Source organism: Pinus tabuliformis, chromosome 7 (genome assembly GCF_031772625.1).
Source record: "Pinus tabuliformis cultivar Carrire ecotype Pingquan chromosome 7, CPIR1, whole genome shotgun sequence".
Taxonomy (NCBI): Eukaryota; Viridiplantae; Streptophyta; class Pinopsida; order Pinales; family Pinaceae; genus Pinus; species Pinus tabuliformis.
In genome coordinates, this window is record NC_142293.1 from 2,038,012,927 (window position 1) to 2,038,037,725 (window position 24,799).

Genomic DNA, 24,799 nt, shown 5'->3' on the forward strand with positions numbered 1-24,799 from the left:
TCATGTCATATTAAAAGTTATTTTCAAAACAATAAGTCTGCAATTTTAATTAAAAGTGTGATGCAGATGATAGTTACAACTAGCAGCTAAACTAATTCCCTGTCTTACAACAATTAATTTCCGAGAAGGGTCTCTCTGGTACCTGGAGAATATGTCTACTTCAGCATGCAAGAGCTTCTCAGAAGGAATAGTTGATACTTCGTTGTCCTTTGATGTGTTATAAAATGTGAACTCAGGACCGACAGCCTGAAATCATCATTGTACAAAAAAGTACTATCACAAGCTGATTGTTGTGAAATAAGAAAATGAAAAGTGCGAACTAACTACTATGCAATGTGATCTAATAACTATATGTATGCATTAACAGGAATAATGAAAAAGTATGATGCAAACACACATGCAATGCACCTATCTACTCTAACTTACGCTAGCATAAAATACATCAATTAAGTATAATCATATAACAAATCTATTGATTTCTGTTACAATGATTTCCTTAAATGATAATTACTTCCAATTATTTTAACCATTAGTTTATCTTATTTTGTTTTCATCATTAAGCAATTATACAAGAAAATCTTCAACAGCAGAACAAACAAGAGACAGCCAAACACAAGAGAAACAAAATTACCCTAGGAAAACCCCAAACCAGGGGAAAAACCCAGCAACCTTTTCTAACAGAATATGTCCATTTCAACAAGGAATACATCTGTTCTTTCCAGTCAAACAAGAAATAAGAATAATCAGAATCACGTCCAGGTCAAACCAGCATAGTCTCAGAAATTCCGTCCTTTCAAGCCCTAGATTAGGCCTCAGAATCGTCCTTTTCCTGCCTCAGATTAGCCCAAAATTCTTCCTTCGATTGGTCCGAAATTCTCCTCAGATGTGATCTGAAATCTTGCCTCAGATAACCCAAATTGAATGTCCAGATTGGAGAGAATGAACACCAATATATAATTGATAAAAGCGCTGAATGGGTGTGTCCCTTTATTGGAGCCGACTTGAAGCCAACATTGTTGGAGGGAAAATTCAAATCCCATTCTTTTTGGAGCCAACTTGTAGTGCAGTTTGTATTAGACAATTTTGAAGGACTAATACAAATTAAGAAGACCGACCAAAGCTACAAAACTTCAACACTCCCTCTTAGCTAGGGAGATATTTGTGAAAAATCGGAAACCAGATTCCTATTGCAACAACTAGAAACAGGGAAAATTTTATGGGCTAATATTCGCAGGTGGACTAATTTTCCATACTTTTTCCAAAAAAAGGATTCGCCAATTTCCATTTTTTTCTAAAATTTTTCGCCCAAATTTTATAGTACACCATTATTTTACCTTGAAAATCGCCAAAATATTATATCAACTAATATTAAATCATTGGAAATATAATGAAAATCGCCAAAATATTATATCAACTAATATTAAATCATTGGAAATATAAATATTTCTACACAAGTATCACCAAAATTTTTTACAATTTGCATATTAGGGACTAGTAAGATTAACCAAGCTTTCTAAACTTTAAGAAAAAATTCCATCCTTAAAATTTTCCCTGACTAGAAATAATTCTCCTAATTGTTAATTAAATTTAACAATTTATTTACCGTGTGCTACAGCAAATATTGAATCAATCACATTGCAATCTACACAAATAAACTGCGGAAGAAATAAACATTGGAAGAAATACTAGCACACACATAAAATAACACAATTATTTTTGAACAAATCTCCCTGGAAAAACCCAACTTAGGAAAACTAGTGCAGCAGCTGAGGGTTTTATTATTAAGCAACAGTGAAATCTGAGTACAATAATTTGGATGTCGAATACTGGCAATCTTGCAGAGAAAATACTGGCAAAAATATCTTGAGGGAAATTACCCTCACTCCGAGCAATCCCGACACTCAACAACTCTCTGAAAATCAAGTCGTCCTCCTAGCTCTGTGCAGCGACTACATCACGCCAGCGTAGTCTGCTACACACTCTGCTCGGAACAACTAAAGATCAAGTTGTTCAACCTTCTGCTAACTGGGAAACTGGTCCTCCGACACTCTGGAAATGCTTTCCTAAAGAAATCTTTGCCTTTCTCTGCAATTGCACTCGCTGGATCTCGAATGTCTCCTCTAGCCTCACTGTCTCTACCCCTCTCACTACTTTGATCTCACTAGCTCTCTCTCTTGCTGCTACTCTGGAAATCGATCTACCAAGAAATCGAACTACTCAAGTGATTTCTCCAAGCCCCGTCAACTTCTTCTTATAATCCTCTGTTGAGAATTCAACGGCTAAGATATCTTAATCTATGGTAGGATTAACTTGAAGTCAATCCGTGTGAATTTCTAGAAGATTCACAACATAACTTAATTAATTTTGATTAATTAGTCATATTCCCTAAGTTTAGATGTTATATAAAATTAAATAAATTGTAATTAGTAAGTAATTAAACAAGAGGCACCCATGACCCAGGGTTGTATTTAAGCCAAGGCCTCCCACAACGTAATCATCAATCAATAATTAATAATATATATCCTTATTATTTCAATCAATGAACTGTGTGCTTCATTTGGTATGAGAGCAATACTAATGCAGGATGGTCACCCAATCGCGTTTGAAAGCAGGAAGCTCAATAAGCAAGAACGTCTCAAGTCAACATACAACAAGAAAATGCTTGCTATTATGTGAAGTAAGTTCTTAATACGAACAGATCATAATAGTCTTCAGCATCTCCTCCAAGCAGAAAACACTATCTATAGAACAACAAAAATGGATTGAAAAATTCACTACCTTCGACATGGATATGTTACATAAGAAAGGGAAAGATAACGTAGTCGTTGATGCTTTGTCAAGGAAAGATAAAGAACCATCATTACTTGTAGTTTCAGTTGTTGTTCCCGAATGGCTTAATGAGATTTCGAAATGAATATGCAAAAGATTGAGAAACAAGTGCTATAATCAACAACCTACCTCAAAATTCAAAATTTGAATGGAAGAACGATATTCTATGATACAAGGGAAAAATTTATCTGAATTCAAATTCCAAATTTAAAGACAAGATTCTTAAAGAGTTGCATGATTCACTGTCAGTCGGACATGTAGGATTCTTTAAAACCTATTATAATGCACACTAGTCATTCTTTTGGAAGGGAATGAGTAATGATATTCAAAAATATGTAGCAGAATGCGATAAATGCTAGAGGAATAAAAATGAAAATATTATGACCATGGACTACTACATCCTTTAAATATCTCGAATCAGAAATGGGAGGAAATACCAATGGACTTTGTCAAAGGTTTACCTGTATCTAATCGTAAGGATAAAATTCTTGTAGTAGTCGACATAATCACCAAGTATGCTCAGTTTATGGGAATGAGGAAATCAGACTCAACAAAACAAATTGCTGAGATATATTGCAAAAATGTTTACAAACTACATGGATTTCCCAAGGTCATTGTGAGCGATAGAGATGCCAAATTTAAGGGTAATGTTTGGAAGGAATTTTTCAATCATATAGGAACCTACCTCAATATGAGTTCAATCTACCATCTTCAAACAGATGGCCAAACAAGAGGTTGTCAATAAATGTTTAGAAACTTACCTATGTTGTTATGCCACAGACAAACAAAATAAGTGGTTTCAATGGTTACATCTCGCTAAATGGTGGTACAATTCTACTTACCGCACATCAACGAAAATGACTCCATTTCAAGCGTTGTACGATTACGAACCTCCAAAATCGAAGGACTTTGCTATGATCGAGACAAAGCTTCTAGCTGTTAAAAACCAGTTACAAGAAACACAAAAAGTCGTCCAAACTCTAAAAGAAAATCTAAATAATACAAGGAATCGAATGAATTAGCAAGTTGACCGAAATAGAACTGAGAGAGAATTTGAAGTTGGAGAATGGGTATTTGTTAAACTCCAACCTTACAAGCAGTTGTCCTTGAAACAGAAGGGAAAAAAGAAATTGGCACCAAGGTTTTATGGACCGTACAAGATCAACAAAAAGATCAGCCAAGTAGCATACAGTTTAAGCCTTCCCGATAAAAGTCGTGTTCACAGCGTTTTCCATGTATCCTGCCTTAAAAAGGCACTCGGTGAACCTCAATTAGCGTAAACAACACTTCCAAATTTAGATGACGAAGGAAGGGTTATTATAAAACTAGAAGGTATCATCTCCATAGGGAAAGGAAGTTGCGATCACGAGTAATCAAAGAATACCTGATCAAGTGGAAGTACTTACCAGAAGAAGAATCTTCTTGGGAGACAGAAGCATTTCGTCAACAACACCCGTCATTACATATGCTTTGAGAACAAAACATCTTTTCAAGGGGAAGGCAGGGTTATATAAAATTATATAAATTGTAATTAGTAAGTAATTAAAGGGCATGATCTTCACCAAGAGGCACCCAGGACTGTATTTAAACCAGGGCCTCCCACAATGTAATCATCAATCAATAATTAATAATATATATCTTTATTTTGTCAATCAATGAACTGTGTGCTTCATTAGACTCGGGAAATATTTATAAACTGACTAATAATCTAATTAAGTCATTTTTAGGTGGAATTTCCAGAAACGATTTATGGGTTTTGGAAATCTTATGTATTCTAGCCTCTCCACAAAATTTCTTGGCTAGAACACAACTAATGCTACAAAACTAACAATATTCATAATGACTTCAACAGATGTTCCCTTGTTGAAAAAAAATTCTCTATCTCGAGAAAAGGTTGAATGAATCCATCCACCATATGTTCAACACCAGAATCATGTGGAAAGCATCCCACATCAGCATCACACACAAGGGCACAAGCTCAACCCACTAACCAAAACCCATGGCAATAAGGTCAGAACCAACTCACCGAGGGAGCAATGTATGTTACTTATAGGAACAATATCCCCAACCATAAGCAACCTGGTCAAACACCATGACCTAAGGGAGCATTCCAGGTCTCAGGGCCAATCTCCCCAACCATAAACAATGGTTTCTCGATCAAACTCCATGACCTGAGGGAGTACTCCAAGCCTCAATATACATAGAGCTAATTTCCCAACCAAACTCCATTGCTTCCAGGTCAAGCCTCATGACCAAGGGAGAAATCCAAGCTTCATGGTTATAAAGCCAATCCTCCCGACCAATAACTATGGTCTCCTAGTCAAACTCCATGACCTAAGGGAGCGATCCAAGCTTCGATGTATATAGGGTCTGTTACCCACCACCTGTGGGTAGTGTATATGGGAGAAAAATTTCTCTTAGATGGTCCTCAACCAACAGCCCCTTGCATCCCCCAGATAGCTCGATGTCCCATTTTCTCTTCCACCTGAGCTAGCTGTTATGAATATAATTCATAAGTTATAACAAATAAATAAATAAAATAAATGTAAATATTAAATAATCAAATATTGATTATGTTAAATAGTCATTAAGTTAAGTGAAAAGGAATGTCTAAAAGACATACCTAGTCACAAAAGGACAGCTGCTTAGGTATATATATGTAGGTCCTCATTGTAACATTCATCACTTATACATTTTTATATATAATAAATTATTATTACAAATACCTCTTGTGTATTTTTACATTTAAGTCAACAAGCTAGCAGTTTTGATGCTTCACTAGCCATGTGGTCCCTTGCCCATTTGTTATGAATGTATGTTTGAAGGTGGGCCTCCTGACCCCAAAGGTATGGCTTTTCATTGGTATAGTTGAGTAGTTTTCCTTACTTGTCATGGGCACTTTTGGGCATGAATTGGTGGGGGGATTCGGCAGAAAGAGTGGGTTAGGCTTGTATTCTTGTCTCCATTGCCCGATTTCGTGGTTGCCCTTGTATCCTAGTCCTGTGGTATCTCCTTTACTAGCCATTAGCTTTAGGGCTGGCACTACATGGGAAAATCCCGATTTTGGTTGCATGGTCCCGCTTCTCGACACCAACTACATTACTCCCCTTCCACTGATTTGAACTCCATTAGTGTTGTTTTCCACAACCTTGGTGTCTGCGATAGAATCTTAAATCACTGACGCTACCGAACCAAAGATCACAATGAAACTACTTTGCATAATAGAATATAAACAACAATAAATCTACCAATGCACAAAATATCAATGTTGTTAAAAGCGCGATCGGGATTAAATCGGCGCCGGGAATAAAGTGGAAAAAATCGGCAAAAGCGGGAAAAAAGCGTTTGGCACAAAAATATTCATTTTTTTTCATTTTTTTTCAATTTTTTTAATATCTAAACCATCTACAACATAAAATAAATACATTGACACATAAATATGATAAAAAAAACTAATATATAAGATGTTTAATATCATTTCTAGCGCTAAAATCACACATAACATTGAATCATGTCCTGAATAGTAAGTCCTGAGTCCCAACTCAGCCTCAAAATATCAACAAAAAATATGATAATGTATCTCATCATGTCATAATGTCATATACAATAAAATGAAAGTCTAATCCTATTGATTTCCTCTGCCCCTCTTGCGAGAAAATGGCACAACTTTCTCTTTCCCTCTAGATGTAGAAGCTGGTGCCTGTGGTGGTGGAAATGGAAGTGGAGTCTGACGTGCTCTAGAAGCTGAAGAACTAGTAGTAGCAGCTACAGGAGGCTGAGGTAGACGGAGACCACGTCCTCTACTGGTGGTAGTGGTAGCCCGGGTAGGCGGTGTCACCTCCTCCTCCTGCTCCTCCTCCTCCACCTGCTCCTCCTCCTGCTCCTTCCCCTGCTCCTCCTGCTCCTCCTCCTCCCCCTCCTCCTCCCCCTCATCCTGCACTAACCAATCATCAGTGGGATCCATGAGAGACCTCTCGGTCTCAACCCTCCATTCAGCAGTGGTGTTAATCCCATCCAATGAGATGGCTTCCGTATCAGGTGTCCTCTCTAGTTGCCTCACCCACAATCGAAGATTGTAGTAGACATAGACCATGTCATTAAGTCTATGGGACTCCAACCTGTACAAAGTTCATGAAATAATAATTAATAATTAATATTATAAAAAAAATATTGTTTAAAACTTTAATGAATTCAAAAATTTATTTGGAAATTTGCAATATTTTAAATGTTGAAGTGTTAACCTATTGCGCTTCTTGTTGTGTATTTTTTCAAATACACTCCAATTGCGCTCACATCCTGAGGAGCTGCATGTTTGGCTGAGGATGCGTACGGCAAGCTTTTGCAAAAGGGGTACTCTGCCACCATACATCTTCCACCATGCGTCTACAACAAAATTACAAATAAAATTTTAAATAAACATAAGAAAAAAATGGAATTTGAAGAGACAATGAAATTTGAAACAAAGTTACAAAGTACAAACTAAAAAATACCTGGCATTTTAATCGTCCTATCAGTGACATCCATCTCAAAGCCAAATGTGCCACCTGACATCTTATATGTCTCAATTTGTCTAGAGATCTCTATACGTTGTTCTAGAGATCTCACCATCTTCTGGACACAGGTTAATAATCCATCCACAACCTCAGCATCAAAATCAAACCCACATGCATAAGAAAATGCAGGGTTCAGGAAAAGCCCAACAGCATGAATGGGACGATGGAGTGTGTTGTTCCATCGCTCATCAATCACTGCCCATAGAAGGAGTTGTTTCTGAAACCCATCATCTCCCTTATCATCATAGTAGGACCGAATGGCTTCTTTGGCCCTGTCCATGGCTTCATACAAATAGCCCATTGCGGGCTTCTCACCATCAACCAACCGAAGAACCTTTACCAAAGGTTCAGTAACGGCGCACACCTCCTGCACTCCCGCCCAGAAGTCTTCCTAATATGAAACTAGTCTGCATACTGCCTCTCCTTCTGGTTTGCGGCTCATTGACGAAGCACGCCACTCCTCTGAAAGAAACATTCTCTTCAAATCCCACATAGAATTCAAAAGGGATTGAAGAGATATGAAACTCGTCGCAAACCGTGTAATGGCGGGGCGCACCAACTCTTTGTTGTTGGTGAATCTTCTCATCAAGCTAAGCACAGATGTATGATTATATATAAATTTTGTGATGCTTTTTGATGAGTCAACAATATCTTTGACAAAGGGAATTTTCCCTATGTCCTCTAACATCATATCAATACAATGGGCAGCACAAGGTGTCGAAAATAAAGTAGGATGCCTGTCCATAAGCATTCTACCAGCAGCAACATAATTTGCAGCATTGTTCGTTATGACTTGGACAACATTTTCTGCACCCACCTCCAAAATAAACACATCCAGCAAATCACATAAAGTTCTTGCATCTTTGATTTGATGAGTTGCATCAATAGATTTGATAAACATAGTCCCCTTGGGACAACTAACCAAGAAGTTTATAAGGGTTCTCCCCTTTTGGTCAGTCCAACCATCTGACATAACAGTGCATCCTGTTTGTGCCCATGATGCCCTAAAATCCTCCAATCTTTGGGTGCAGTCACGCTTTTCCTCTTCAAGAATCCGGCCTCTGAAATCATGAAGAGAAGGGATTTTGTACCCCGGGCCAACACTGGCAATAGCATCAACAGTAGGTTGGAAAAATGGATTATTCCTTACAATGCTGAAAGGAATATCACTCCAGAGGAGAAATTTTGCCATCAACCTATCAGCTTGTTCTTTTTCAGTTCTTTTTAGCATTGAACCGATAGTTGGTTGTGAACCAGGTGTGGTTCGAGGAACAAAAAATGATGATGCAGCTACCGGATTGACTGACGCTGCAGTAGAACTAGTGCCACTTGGCCCACTTCCTTCAGCTGACCTTTTTAGTTGCCTTTTGAGTTCTTCTTTGGCCTCTCTAGTGTGCTCTAATTCTCCCAATGCTCTCATGGCTCTTTGGATAATTTCAGGATTTGTATTTATACAGGGCCCCACATCACGTCCAGGGATTTGTGCAAGGTGGAACTTCAACCTGTACACCCCCCCGCTTATCTCCTTTCCACACAACTTGCAATTCAAGTTTTGTCTATCATTCGGAGCTTTAGGTTCACCATATTCCCAGAAAGGATCCAATTTCCTTGGCATGTTTGTTTTTGAATTTTGAATTTGCAAACCTATGGAAAAATAAGGATTAGGAAATAGGAATTTAGGATTACATAATACAAATTACAATTTAGCATTTACAAAATTACAAGTTAATTATTTCCAAAATCCCAATTTCCAAACCCAAGTTACCCAACCAAATGCCAATGGCAAATGCCAAAAAACAATGAAAATTCAAAAAACATAAACAATGTTTAAAAAAAATGAAAAAATAAAAATAAAAAATTGGTTCTCATAGTCATAACAAATTACCCATCCCAAATCAATGAAAAATTACAAAAAATTCTTTAAAAACAATGAAAAACAAAGTTTTTAAAGAAGCAAAACAAAAAAAATTAATCTACATACTGTTTTTATGGACAAATTGGTGATCTTGTCTTGGATTTCTCCTAAAAACACTTGGATTCGCTCCCAAACTCGACCCAAACCCTTCAGCTCCTCTCCTTCAGCTCTTCTCCTCCTCCTCCGCGCGGCGACAGTCAAATGACATAAAAAAATTCGTTTTTCCCTATTAAAAGCCCGCTGCCCGCGCCCTCGGCGATTTTTTCGGAAAAAAATCGTTATAAAAAAAATACGGCGATTTTTTGGGATAAAAATCGCGATTTATGCGGGATGGTGATAAAATCGCGATTTTAACAACACTGCAAAATATAGACAACTTTTACAATTTTCAACCCAACTTCGTTATATTAATCAAACTGAATAATGCAACAGTCTAGGGCTCCCATAACAGGGATAATGGCCCTCATATAGCCACTGATACAAGAATACAAACTGGGGCTTGGTGTCAATCCATCGACAACCAATCTACACTCAACAAGACACTCTGACCGTTTCGCTGATGTAGAGCTCCTCACAGCTGCCTTGGTTGTACCATGTACCTGCCCAGTCCTTCAACCCCCAATCTGCAACACTGCCTCTATCAACAATCCAAGTCCATCTAACCACTGAACCTCAGCTCTCCAATCTGCTCACTAGTTGATCATTCGTCCATCAACAGATCAACACATCAAGACTCCTATCGAGTTGTTCACAACTTTGTTTGTGAACAACTCACAACTACCCACTGCTGCTCCTCAGCTACTCATGGACTTCAGCCCACTAAGGTCTTCTTGTGCTGCTCCAATGAAGACCAACATAGGAGATGGAGGGTTGCCACCTATCACTGCAAGATGTCCATCTCCCACAATGAACACGGGCTCGGAGGACAGCCCATCATTTGTTGTAGAAGTCCTTCTCCACACACAAGTCTAGGGCTACTCAACTACTCCTCTGGATCATCAACCCTTTAGCTCAACAACTACCACTCTAGTAACCACCTAAGTCCATGAAGACGGTGCACACCGACTCCAACTTGGGCACTATCACGTTGTCCTCCAGCAAACCATAGATTCCCAATCCAATGTCCACACTTTGCCCACTCTCATGCTACCCTCCAACAGACCACGAGTGACCAATCCTGTTGTAGCATCTGCTCCTAGTTAGGGCATCCTTCCACATGGTTGCCAACAGACTTCACAAGTTGTCCTCTCCTAGGACACTCATCCTCTACCATCCACACATCATCAAGTGACCATCTGCAACCATATTGTTGTTGCCCTCTTGCCTCGATTTCTGTTCACTCTAGAAGACTGGTTAGGGCACACCACTAGCCCTAACTCCTAACTCAATACTTCAAATTACTTTGTTCCCTTGCTCAACCTTGCTACCACCTTCGTTCTTCTACTAGGCATCCAATACATTGTTGTAGGGCCTAAGGTTCCTCAAGGCTATCTGCAATCCATGGACCTGTTGCAACTAGGGTCTCGGCCTCCTAGCAAGGGTTAACACCCTTGTTCCAGCTGTGTTAAGCTTGCAGAGGTTGTGGCTATGGTAGAGGAGCCTTTCTAGCTCACTCGGACCACAAGACAGACCTCCCACACTTGATGTAGCTACAGCTACCCCTATAGTCCAAAACGGAGACTAAAATCACCCTTAAAATATGCACAAAAATCCCTAAAATTACCTTTGAAATTGCGCCCTAAGAAGACCTCCCTTGAATCTAACCAAGACACCTCCCAACATTACTTGTAGGTTGCCTTAATCCTACGACACTTCTCTCCCAAGAAATTCGCACTAAATCACAGGGATAACCACTCTAAACTTGGCCCCTGTTCTTGTCCCAGCCCCAGATCCGTATTCTATTTCAAAGACGTATGTTGATGTGAATGCTCCCTTGGATGTGTTCTAATACATCACACTTGATCTTTATTTATACGCATCAAGTGGCTCCAACGAATTAATCATGTGAGCTGGCATAAGGTCACTTAACCACTAAGCGGACCTTAACTTTGTGCCATAAGCCCACACACAAACTTCAAAAATTCATAATTCCACTTTGACAACTCAGAATTTGATGATTTTGAAGCAACAAAACTTATAGCTTGTTGACTTAAACGTAACAATACACAAGAGGTATTTGTAATAATAATTTATCATATATATAAAATGTACAAGTAATGATGAATGTTACAATGAGGCCCTGCATATATACCTAGGCAGGTGCCCTTTCATGATTAGGAATGTCTTCTAACATGCCTTTTCACTTAAATAATGACTATTTAACATAATCGTTACTTGATTATTTATTGTTTACCTTTATTTACATTTATTTTATTTTATATAATTTATATTTATAATTCGCTGGTGATATTATTTTGGAATTAAGGTTTTTTTTTGACCTTCCATTTTATTTTCTTTTTAATAACTCTAATTTTATTTTATTTTATTTTGATATTGACCTTCCATTTGATTTTTTTAATATATATATATATATGAATAATTATAACTATTAATTATATAAATATTATAATTAATTTGATTATAATTAATAATTATTATTAATAATAATATTTATTATTATTATTATTAATTATTATTATTATTAATTAATTATAATTATAATTATTAATATAATTAATATAATTATAATTATAATTATAATAATTTGATAGTTTATAAAGCGGATACAACGTAATGAATAGCCATGTGGTTGACTGTTTAGAACATGCGGTCCAGGTGGCAAGTATTGACCGTCACGGTGGGGGCGTCAGCCGTCGGAGGGGGGACATGATGGAACGGCAGAGATCGAAACAAAATGTGGGTAATTTTCACTGTCGGAACCGTGGAGCGGCGTTGAAAATGTTTGAACCGACATGCGATGTGGAAGCATTATCATGTGTCAGATGAGAGGGTGGACTTTGCCCACAATCATGTTGCCCTCCAACAGACCACGAGTGACCAATCCTGTTGTAGCATCTACTCCTAGTTAGGGCATCCTTCCATATGGCTGCCAACAAACTTCACAAGTTGTCCTCTCCTAGGACACTCATCCTCTAACATTCACACATCATCAAGTGACCATCTGCAACCATACTGTTGTCCTCGATTTTTGTGCACCCTAGAAGACTGGTTAGGGCACACCACTAGCCCTAACTCACTGCTTCAAATTACTCACACATGAGGTATTTGTAATAACAATCTATTATATATATAAAGTTTACAAGTGATGATGAATGTTACAATGAGGCCTTGCATATATACCTAGGTAGGTGCCCTTTCAGGATTGGGCATGTCTTCTAGACATGCCTTTTCACTTAACTAATGACTATTTAACATAATTGTTACTTGATTATTTATTGTTTACATCTATTTATATTTATTTTATTTTATATAGTTTATATTCGTAACATTGCTCCTTTTTTCAAAACCTTTGCCCTCAAAGCTTAACGATGACAATTTTCTTCACCTTAATCTCAAACAATTGTCTTCACTTTGCTCATGTCATTTTTGATATATGTGACTAGTGAGTGATACCTCAACATGAATAATTCGTAGGTGATATTATTTTGGAATTAAGGTTTTTTTTTACCTTCCGTTGTATTTTTTATATTTTTTTAATAACTCTAATTTCTATTTTATTTTATTTTTTTATTGACCTTCCATTTGATTTTTTTAATAACTCTAAATTATATATATATATATATAATTTTAAATGAATAATTATAACTATTAATTATATAAATATTATAATTAATTTGATTATAATTACAATTAATTAATTAGTAATTAATAATAATTATTCTTATTAATTAATTATTTATAATTATTAATATAATTAATTTAATTATAATTATTATAATTTGATAGTTTAAAAAGCGGATACGACAGAATGAATAGCCGTGATAAATAATTATTAATATAATTAATTTAATTATAATTATTATAATTTGATAGTTTATAAAGCGGATACGACAGAATGAATAGCCGTGATGGTTGACTGTTTAGAACGAGCGGTCCAGGTGGCAAGTATCAACCGTCACAGTGGGGACGTCGGTGGACATGCTGGAACAGCAGAGATCGAAAAAAATGTGGGTAATTTTGACTGTCGCAACCGTGGAGCGGCGTCGAAAATGTTTGAACTGGTGTGGGATGTGGAAACAGTGTCATGTGTCAGATCAGAGGGTGGACGCAGTGGCTTCTTTTTTTTTTTAACTGTGTATCAGATGGTCGCGTCGGGGTTCACTCTCAACCTTGTGCTTTAGTCTCTAAAACATAAATGGTTGCAAAACTTGATGAAGACAGTTTATAATCAAAAGATTTTCTTCCTCAGACAATAGAGCCTGATCTCCTCAATTGTTTCATGTATTTTCGAAAGGCTTGTTAAACCACCGAGAAAAATCTTTTGACGAATTGAAAATGCTTGGGAGCAGGAAATTTTGAAGTGCCCAGAGTTCCTCAAGATTATTCTGGAGTGGTGTTACCGTGAGTAACAATCGATGACTGCTTTGATAGTGCTTCAACTCAGCATTCAGTTTGCAAGATGCATTTTTTATGCGATGTCCCTCATCAATTATGATATAATGCCATGAAATTTTACTCAGCCTTGGTAGATCATGTTTGTTCATCAAGAGTATATGTAGTTAAGAACACGTTAAACTTTTGGTAAGAAATGTTATCCCTGAATAATCGACGGCGATCATCAGGAGAACCTGTATATGCAAGTTTATTGATTTTAGGGGCCCAAAAGCTAATTTCACTCAGCCAACCAGACAATACAGAGGAAATCAATACTGCCAAGAAAGGTCCTTTGTCATTCTTTTGTTCCATCAAGTAACATATTAATGAAATTACGTTTACGTGTATATAGTCGTAATATATATATCGACCACGAATGCTCCTGTGTATCGAACCAATGTATCAAAGCACCCAATTTCAGCAGACTTGGATAAATTTCAAGAAATTGTGGAGGGTGTTTCATAACTTATTTAAGGCTGTCATGGAGGAGACACAGCTTCTTATACACTGCCATGGAGAGCCCTAATTACAGTCAGGGAGAAGCCCTAGACATGGAGGAGAAAGGGTCTTCTAGGAGTGTCTACGCTGCCCTAATTTACAGTCAAATGCAGTCATGGAAACACAACAAAGGAGAGGCTAAACGCAGGTCTATAAGAGACCCTAAGACGTTGTCCTTAAATACCCTAAAGGTTGTCCTAGGAGAAGTCATCTAGACTCAGAGGAAGGAGGGTCTGGTTATGCCCTAGCCGCAGAAAATAGGACTAATGCAGCCCTCTAAACACAGTTGAACGACTGTATAAAGGAAACCTAATTTGCTATGAAAGACAGGCCTTAAACGTTGTCAAGAAAGGGCTCCTATAGGTAGTCAATCTGCTCATGTATGAGGCTCTATAATCTGCAGTCAAATAAGGGTTCTATGCAGCAAGAAGAGGATCCTTAAACACTGGGAAGAGGAGGCCTTAACCAGCCCTAGACACAGTCAACGAGAAGTCTATATAAGCTGCCATAACCGCAGTCCTCAAGGGTGATCCAATCCGCAATTAAGGGTGACACTAAAACACTATGAAAGGAGCCCTAACGCAGCCTACTAATCTGTTGTTTGATGATGCCCTAATCAGCAGTTATGATGAAGCCCTATTCGCAAAAAAAGGAGAGATGATCAGCAGTGAACCTATGCACTGTAATAAGGACCCTAAATACGCAATTTAGAAAGGCTTATATTTGCTGTCACCTAGCTGCAGCAAAGTAGCCATCATACAGCATGAAACTGGAATAAGTTAAGGGATTGTTTGAGCATCCCTCTTGCAACTATGTGAGGATGGTTTCTTCTTGAAAGGAAGCCGAGTTAAAAGTAGTGGATCAAACATGTTGGGATATCATTGGAAGATCAAGAATAATGTTTATGCTGCTACAGGAAAACTGTGTGTTAGGCCGCAGGCCACAACACCACAGTCAAGTATTTCTTATGGGTATTTGAGGGCTCAGATCATTAGCATAATCTAAGCAGTTGTCGTGTATAATGCTGCTGAGATCTAAGGCTAATTTTGATGACTATATGATGCTGCTGTAATATGAGATGGACAAAGCTATTTTCATTAGTTAAGGATTAGTCAGCTAGCAAAGATGCAGCATCATGATGGATGGAGCATGGTTGGTGCAGCATGGTGATGGAATCACCTTGGAGAATCAATTGAAGAATGTTTGCCTTCACCCGAGTTCAGAACTGCAGTCCATGTCATTAGATCTGCAACCTCATTATGTTATCTTCATGGTGAAGATCTCTGCTCTTATTTTGACAAGTCAAAGTGTTGACTTCTGATGTGTATGTACTATCTCTCTCTCTGCTGAACTACTGAAGAATCTCTGCTGAACTACTGAAGAATATAAGAAGAATTGATCAAGGGTTTCCCCACATTCGGGTTTGTCCTTGGCTGGCGCCACATCTTGTGTCCTCTTGTCTGGGCTTGTCTTCTGCAATTTATGTTTATGTTCTATCTGCATTTTATTATCATGCTAAATGTGATTGCTAATCTGGAATTGATATTGAGCTAAAATGTAAAATTGAAGTAAATTGCTCTCAGCATAGAACATACCTAAAATTTAAGATAGTATCTAAGGTGAGGTGTAGACAAAGCCCAAGCAAGAGTGAAAGAGCAATCACCGAAAGCAGTTGGACAAGGTCAAAGGCTCAATGGCTTCCTCATTGAAGGGTAAAATCCTTGAGCCTCCATCAAATGCACCAGCTACTACAAAGAACAAGTACACTAAGGGTGGAAGGAAAGGCAAATGCCTTGCTTGCAATAAGTCTAGCCATTATACAAGTGAGTGTTTGAATACAAGGGACACATCACTTGATGATGATAACAATCATTTCATGAGCATCTTCAATGATTAAAGGAATGACATGTACAATGGCAAAAGAAAAAGGAATGTAGGTCATCAAGGAAATGGCCAACTCTTCAAGAAAGCAAGGAACTCCAGGTATGAAGAATCAAATGTTGTTTCTGGTGAGCAAAAAGAGTATTATCTTATATCGACCCTCTCCACTACTTCTCCTTCAGACTCTCTCGGAATCTAGCTTATTGATAGTAGTGCTTCAACACACTTCATCGGATACAAGGAAGCTCTCTCTAGTTTGATAGAGAAGGAGACAATCGTGGAAATTATTCTTGGAGATGATGCCACCTATCCCGGAAAGGGTGTAGGGAATGTTAACCCCCAATTGAATGAGGGTAACACGATTCATTTACAAGAAGTTCTTTATGTCCCTAATCTCAAGAAGAACCTGGTGTCCATTTCGGCAATGGAAGTCAAATATTTCAAGGTGGCAATCATCGATGGAAAGGTACATGTTTGGAAAAGGAATTTTAAAATGCTTTACTCTTGGGTCCAGGGTTGGAAATTTGTATCAAGTTGCAGGAAGTCCAATGGAGTCCATGTCATGTGACACTTCTCTTCTATGGCACCGGAGGTTTGCCCATCTTCATTATGGGGCTCCCCGATATGAGACAGATGGTGACAGGGATGCGTGAATTCAAGAAGAGCATGGAAGTACATGTCCGAGATGTTGATTTGAGGTAGCATCGGATGTGCTCTAGCCATGAAATTTTGTGGAGAGGTTGGGACACATGAGATCTCCAATACCCAGAAAGGGTTTGCCTAAATTCTAAATAGTTCGATAAATATTAAAAGAATTAATATTTTTAATGGGGTCCCTAAGTCTAAACTTAGGGAAATTAAAATATTAATGTGGATTAATATAAAACTTTGTTAGAATGGTCCAAAAGACATGGATCAATCCAGATCTAATCTTAGCCGTTGATTAGGGACATAATCTCGGCCATTGATATGTCAACGAGAAAAATATAAGAGGAGGCTTGAGGGTTACTTGGAGAGTACACCAGATGATCAGTCATTCTATTCTCTAGAGCGAGGTTTGCTAAGAGAGATAGAATCAGTGATCAGAGTTGCAGCTGAGGGGCATTGAGTACAAAGAGACAGAGAGGCAGAGATAGTGTCGGGAGATCAGCGCAGGAGCAAAAAAGAGTGACGCAGTAGCAGCCAGGGCTCACACAAGGCCACGCAGAGGCAGCCAGGAGCTGCGCAGTGCTTCAGAGAGGCCAGTGTTGCTGACGCAGAGGGCCAGGAGGCTGACACAGACCCATTCAGGGTGACGCAGGGCCAACACTAGGCAGAGAGAGGCTGACGCTAGGGTTTTTGGGGCAGATTGGAGCTGAGGAGCTGTCGGAAGGTTTATCCGGGGTTTCAACCGAGACATTTGTCTCAGACTAAGAGGTACTACAGCCAAGGAAATTCTCTGTTGGGTAAGCCGGATTTGGCACCCAGATTGTACTCTGAAATTGCTTAATAAGAAAACCCTCAGATAGTTGCACTAGTTTTCCCGCATTGGGTTTTTCCAGGGACATTGGTCCGAAAATGAAGGTGTCATTTTGTGTGCTTTTTTCTGTTTCCTTCAGTTGATGATCTGTAATATGTTGAGCATGCACTAGTGTTTATTTTCAGTATTTACATTGTAAATAACTTGTTAAGTAATGAAACAAGTAGGTAGGAATAAATTAGTAAAGTGCATGGAGGGTTTCTAAATGGTAGACTTAGAAACTCCAACATGGTATCAGAGCGTGCTTGCAAATCACAGGAGAACTGAGGACATCAGCCGAGCAGAGCAATAGCAGCAGAAAACAGTTATCCTGAATGACAGAAGTTATTTCTAACAGAGCAGCAACAAGGGAAGGGTGATGCAGTGCCTACGTCATCAAGGGTGAGCCAGGAAGAGGCAGTGCAAAGGCTAAGGGAGGCAAAGGGAGACTCACGCAGAGCCACACAGAAGCTAGGAGGGCTAACGCAGTTGGCTGAGGAGGTCGGGTTGCTAGTGTCGGGATTGTTGGGGTTTAGGAGGCTGTGGGAAAGTTGCAAAGTGGAGCTGGTGAGGTACTATAGTCAGAACAGTACCTAACAAGGCAAGGCCAAGTGGAGGGAGTTGCTACCAAGGGTTTCTAGCCGAGAAATATGGATCAGTGGTGCGGTTGCACAGACGATCAAAGTAGGGGGCATCTTGACATAAGAGAAGGATTTCCAGGAGGGAAATCGAGACTCAGAGGGAGTCACATCGAGAACTTCCACGAAGGAAGTAGAAGAGCATCATGGCACTACACGGAGTAAGAGACCAAGACAGACTAGACGGAGCATCAAACTTCACAGTCTGGAAGGCCAGAATCTTATCCGTACTTGACAGAAATCATGTCAAGCACTTCGCCTTGAAGACGATAGATATCCTAGTCGACCTAGCTAAGAACGACAAGTACACACATTGTCGAGAAGGAAACGGCAAATGAGATGTCGAAGGCCCTAAAGAAATTTTACCAGCATACTTCTGTGCAGAGAAGAATGTTACTAGAAAATTAGTTGAGGTCATATCAGATGAAGAAGGAAGAACTGAATGACACCTTCCTCGCAGGACTGAATGAGATCCAAGATTAGTTGACTGCTACAGAAGCCACGCCGGATCAGGAATTAATGGTGAGGATAGCTCTGAATGCAGTCCTAGAAGACTGGGAGGTATTTGTCCAGAGTATACTGGGCAGAGGGACACTTCCACCTTGGGATGAGATGTGGGCGGCTCCTCGCCAAGAAGAGATCAGACGGCAGACAAAGGTTGGAAGCAGCAGTAAGGGGATTAGAGTCAAAAAGGAAGAGGAGGAAGATGTTGCCCTAGCATCTAATGGAAAGCAAGAAAAGCGGAAGAAGAAGGATCTCTCCAAAATCAAGTGCTTCCACTGTGGGGAGCTGGGTCATTATGTGACCTAGTGTCCAAGGAAGAAGAGTAAGGGAGAGTCTTCTGAGACTATGGCAGTGCCAGCAAGGGCAAAGAAGGAAGTGGAGACAGACGATGACTATGCCATGAGTGCACACACACCACTTGAGCGGAAGCAGGGAGACATCGAGCTGTAGTCAGGCAGACTACAAGCAATGAGGGGCAGGATCCTCGATGTACCTAGCCTCTTGGATTAGACCTTGCTACGGGAGCCCCGAAGAGGAGTAGCAGGACTGGCTGATGTGGGTAGAGATTGATGCGGATGGAGCAACAGAGGGAGCTACAGTGCAGGAGTCCCAAGACAACACGAGGCTAGCAGGATGCAACAATGCGAGAGGCACGAGAGTGTTGCACCAATGCAGGATGGCATAGAGAGGTGTGCAACAGTGTGAGATGCAGGGAGTTGTTGCAGCAGTGCAGAGGTGAGAGAGGGAGCACTTGTCAGCGGCAGAGAGAGCTTCAGCATCAGGAGGGTCTCTAGCCCAATAGAGAGGTCAGAGTTGCGAGATCAGTTACTTACTTCTCAATAACTGAGTTGCAGTGCAGCAGTAGGCAACACGATGCAGCATGATGAGAGGAGATGCAGCAGTGGCAGTGCCAGAGCCATGGGCAGCAGCACGAATGCAAAGGGAGTTGTCGTATAGAAGCAGCAGTGGCAGTGGCAGAACCATGTGCAACAGTACAGGATACAGCAGTGCAGAGGATGGTGGGTAGCAGGCCTAGCATCAGCACAGGGACCGATGTCGGATGATCAGAGTAATACTCAGTGAGGAGTATTGCTAGAGCACAGTCCTCGCTAAGAGGGAGTGTTGATCTTGGGTGGCATCGGATGTGCTCTAGCCACGAAATTTGGTGGAGAGGTTGGGGCACATGAGATCTCCAATACCCAGAAAGGGTTTGGGCAGATTCTGAACAGTTTGAGAAATATTAAAATAATTAAAATTTTTAATGGAGTCCCTAAGTCTAAACTTAGGGAAATTAAAATATTAATGTGGATTAATATAAAATTGTGTTAGAATGGTCCAAAAGACATGGATCAAGCCAGATCTAATCTTAGCTATTGATTAGGGACTTAATCTCGGCCATTGATATGTCAACGAGAAAAGTATAAGAGGAGGCTTGAGGGTCACTTGGAGAGTACACCAGATGATCAGTAGGTAGGAATAAATCAATAAAGTGCATGGAGGGTTTCTAACTGGTAGACTTAGAAACTCCAACACGAGATATACCGAAGGAAAACTTGCAAGGGGACCATTCCCCTCATGTAATAGCAAGACCACAGATGTGGATCAACCCGAGGGGTTTGAGATTCACGATTGAGAATCTCATGTATGCAGGTTGAAGAAAGCTCTCTATACTTCGAAGCAAGCACCCTAGGCTTGGTATGAGAGGATTGATAGCTATCTGATGAAGCTGAGATTCACTAGGACTAAAGCTGATCCAAACCATTGCTTTAAGGTTGTGGATGATAGACCTCTCATACTGGTACCTTATGAGGACGACCTCTTTCTGACAAGTGCAAACCCTCTTATTTGCAAAAATAAGAGGGAGTTGGATTCTGAATTGAATTGGTAAGCTACAAGCCAATGACCACCTCGATGAATCCTAACTTTAAGAAGTTATCCAGTAGTGATACCGAACCTGATTTGGGAAATGTCTCTGAGTTTCATAAACTCATTCTAGCATTGATGTTCTTGGTGAACTCCCGTCCGGATATATGTTTTGCAGTTAGCATGTTGAGCTCATATATGGTTGAGCCTCACTGGATTGGTGCCAAGAATCATTTGATATATCTTCAGGGCACAATCTCTCATGGATTGAGATAGAATGTCGGCAAATGTGAAGCTGCATGATCATTCTGATGTTTATTAGGCAGGAAGAGTGGAGAATCGCAAGAGCACTTATGGGTGTCAGTTCTGCTTCAATATCATGGATGAAGCAGGAAGCAGAAGTCGGTTGTTTTGAAGACCGATGAGGTTGGATACATAGCTGTGAGTATGGCCTCCTGTGAAGCTGTTTGGTTGTGGAAGCTCTTCTGTGAGTTGTTTGGACACGTGCTGGATACCATCGTGATCTTTTGTGACAACCAGAGGGGGATTCAATTGTCTAGGAATCTTGTGTTCTATGATCGCTCCAAGCATTCAGACATCACGTACTATTTTATCTAGGATATGGTACAATAGGGAGCAAGAAGGCTCCATCACTCTAGGACTGATGTGCAGGTCGCCGATATTCAGATGAAGCCCCTGGGAAAGGTCAAATTCTTGACTTTCCGAGAACGACTAGGAGTCGTGGAGAGACTCTCTCCTCAAGGTCCAGTATAATATCGGCATTGAGCTCTGGGAGCTCCGGGGAGCCTGGGCGTACTTCTTAGAGAAATGAGCAACCATATGGTGAGTGGTTCAGCATTCCCCTAGTGGTCTTCTATGTAGGCAGGATGAGTGGTTCATCCTTCTCCTGCCAAGATACAATCATAGGGTGAGTGGTTCAGCCTTCCCATGGGATACCCTTGGCAACATGTAGGCAAGATGAGTGGTTCATCCTTCTCTTGCTGAGACATCCTACCCATGCATTCTGGGACTCATGGGAAGTACCTCTCATTTGGCCAATGAGTAGGGAAATGAGGATAGGGACCATAGTAGTACCGATGGATGCATCGTGTAACTACCGTACTCCCTATGCTAGGATGATATTAATCTAGGGTCAATTGTAACTGATTTCGGATCAGTAAGAGTGGTATGATACACTCTTTATTTGGAACTGATTTCAGATCAGTAAGAGTGGTATGATACACTCTCTTTATTTGGAACTCAACTCAGATCAGTAAGAGTGGTATGATAAACTCTCTCTATTTGGAACTGATTCTGGATCAGTAAGAGTGGTATGACAAACTCTCTTTATTAAAACTGACTTCAGGTCGGTAAGACTGGTATGAGACACTCTCTTTTATATGGGACTGACTTCGGGCCAATAGAAGATGGTATGATACATTCTCGATCACTTCTTCTTCTTCATATTTCAGCAGAGCAATGCAGGGCACTGATGGCAGGGATAGTACAGACTGACAGATGGATTAGCAAATGGAGTTCTCCCTACTTGAGAGGGAGTGTTAAAATTGGCAACTAGGGCCAAACTCCATGTGGGTCATCTTATTCATGGCAGCTGATATTTTTCTGGGATTCCTCTCGTCAAGAGGTGTACAATTGATCTAAATATCATCCGATTCCAACATGTATTCATGGAGATATGAATTTATTTGTGTTATGTGACAATTCATCAAGGTCAGCCAGCAACCAAATTACCCCCACTCAACCTCAACGTTGCACTATAAATAGAGGTGCCTTGCAAGTCATTTTTAGACATACCTCTTGTGATCTATTCCTCTCCACTTGTCTTTGGGATTTGGTCGAAGGAGAGATCTAAAGAGGATACGCTGCCCTAGAGGATGCCCTAGACCCTAACGTTGTCATGGAGGAGACACAGCTTCTTATACGCTGCCATGGAGAGCCCTAATTACAGTCAGGGAGAAGCCCTAGACTTGGAGGAGAAAGGGTCTTCTAAGAGTGTCTATGCTGCCCTAATTTACAGTCAAATGCAGTCATGGAAACAGGCTAAACGCAGGTCTATAAGAGACCCTAAGACGTTGTCCTTAAATGCCCTAAACATTTTCCTAGGAAAAGTCATCTAGACGCAGAGGAAGGAGGGTCTTGTTATGCCCTAGTCGTAGAAAATAGGAGGACTAATGCAGTCCTCTAAACGCAATTGGATGACTGTATAAAGGGGACCTAATTTGCCATGAAAGACATGCCTTAAACGCTATGAAGAAAGGGCTCATATACGCAGTCAATCCGTTGATGTATCAGGCTCTATAATCCGCAAACAAATAAGGGTTTTATGCAACAAGAAGAGGATCCTTCTACGCTGGGAAGAGGAGGCCTTAACCAGCCCTATACACGGTCAAAGAGAAGTCTATATAAGCTGCCATAACCGCAGTCCTCAAGGGTGATCTAATCTGCAATTAAGGGGGACACTTACACGCTATGAAAGGAGCCCTAACATAGCCTACTAATCTGTTGTTTGATGATGCCCTAATTCGCAGTTATGATGAAACCCTATTCGCAACAAAGGAGAGTTGATCAGCAGTGAACCTATACACTGTAATAAGGACCCTAATTTGCTATGATAGACAGGCCTTAAACGCTATCAAGAAAGGGCTCCTATACGCAGTCAATCCGCTGATGTATCAGGCTCTATAATCCGCAGTCAAATAAGGGCTCTATGCAACAAGAAGAGGATCCTTATACGTTGGGAAGAGGAGGCCGTAACTAGCCCTAGACACAATCAATGATTAGTCAATATAAGCTGCCATAACCGCAGTCCTCAAGGGTGATCTAATCTGAAATTAAGGGTGACACCTAAACGCTATGAAAGGAGCCCTAACGCAACCTACTAAACTATTGTTTGATGATGCCCTAATCCGCAGTTATGATGAAGCCCTATTCGCAACAAAGGAGAGTTGATCAGCAGTGAACCTATACACTGTAATAAGGACCCTAAATATGCAATTTAGAAGGACTTCTATTTGTTGTCACCTAGCCGCAGCAAGGTAGCCATCATACAGCATGAAACTGGAATAAGTTAAGGAACTGTTTGAGCATCCCTCTTGCAACTGTGTGAGGATGGTTTCTTCTTGTAAGCAAGCCGAGTTAAAAGAAGTAGTGGATCAAACATGTTGGGATATCATTGGAAGATCACGAATAATGTTTATGCTGCTACAGGAAAACTGTGTGTTAGGCCACAGGCCATAACACCACAGTCAAGTATTTCTTATCGGTATTTGACGGCTCAGATCATTAGCATAATCTAAGCAGCTGTCGTGTATAATGTTGCTGAGATCTAAGGCTAATTTTGATGACTATACGATGTTGCTGTAATATGAGATGGACAAAGATATTGTCATGAGTTAAGGATTAGTCAGCTAGCAAAGATGCAGCATCATGATGGATGGAGCATGGTTGGTGCAGCATGGTTGATGCAGCATGGTGTTGGGTGCAGCATGGTTGATGCAGCGTGGTGTTGGGTGCAGCATGGTGATGGAATCACCTTGGAGAATCAATTGAAGAATGTTTGCCTTCACTCGAGTTCAGAACTGCAGTCCATGTCATCAAATCTGCAACCTCATTATGTTATCTTCATGGTGAAGATCTCTGCTCTTATTTTGGCAAGTCAATGTGTTGACTTCTGATGTATATGTACTATATCTCTCTTTGCTGAACTATTGAAGAATATAAGAAGAATTGATCAAGGGTTTCACCACATTGGGGTTTGTCCCTTACTGGCGCCACATCTTGTGTCCTCGTCTTGGCTTGTCTTCTGCGATTTATGTTTATGTTCTATCTGCATTTTACTATCATGCTAAATGTGATTGCTAATCTGAAATTGATATTGAACTAAAATGAAAAATTGAAGTAAATTGCTCTCAGCGTAAAACATACCTAAAACTTAACATTGGCTCAGGTGGCAGAGAAATGGCACAATGTGCTAGATGGTGGCTGCAAGGGGTTGTTGGCTGCCAGTTGAGGACCATCATGGAGAAAAAATTTCTCCTAGGCATAT

The 24,799-nt window shown here is 40.0% G+C and overlaps 1 protein-coding gene across 1 annotated transcript in view; it reads right to left on the reverse strand.

Moving 5' to 3' along the window:
• LOC149256692 (pleckstrin homology (PH) domain-containing protein) overlaps positions 1–24,799 on the reverse strand; it is a 492,716-nt gene that overhangs the window by 303,720 nt on the left and 164,197 nt on the right. The window contains 1 exon segment of the mRNA XM_089460839.1: positions 143–246. Within this exon segment, the coding sequence (XP_089316965.1) occupies positions 143–246 (104 nt within the window).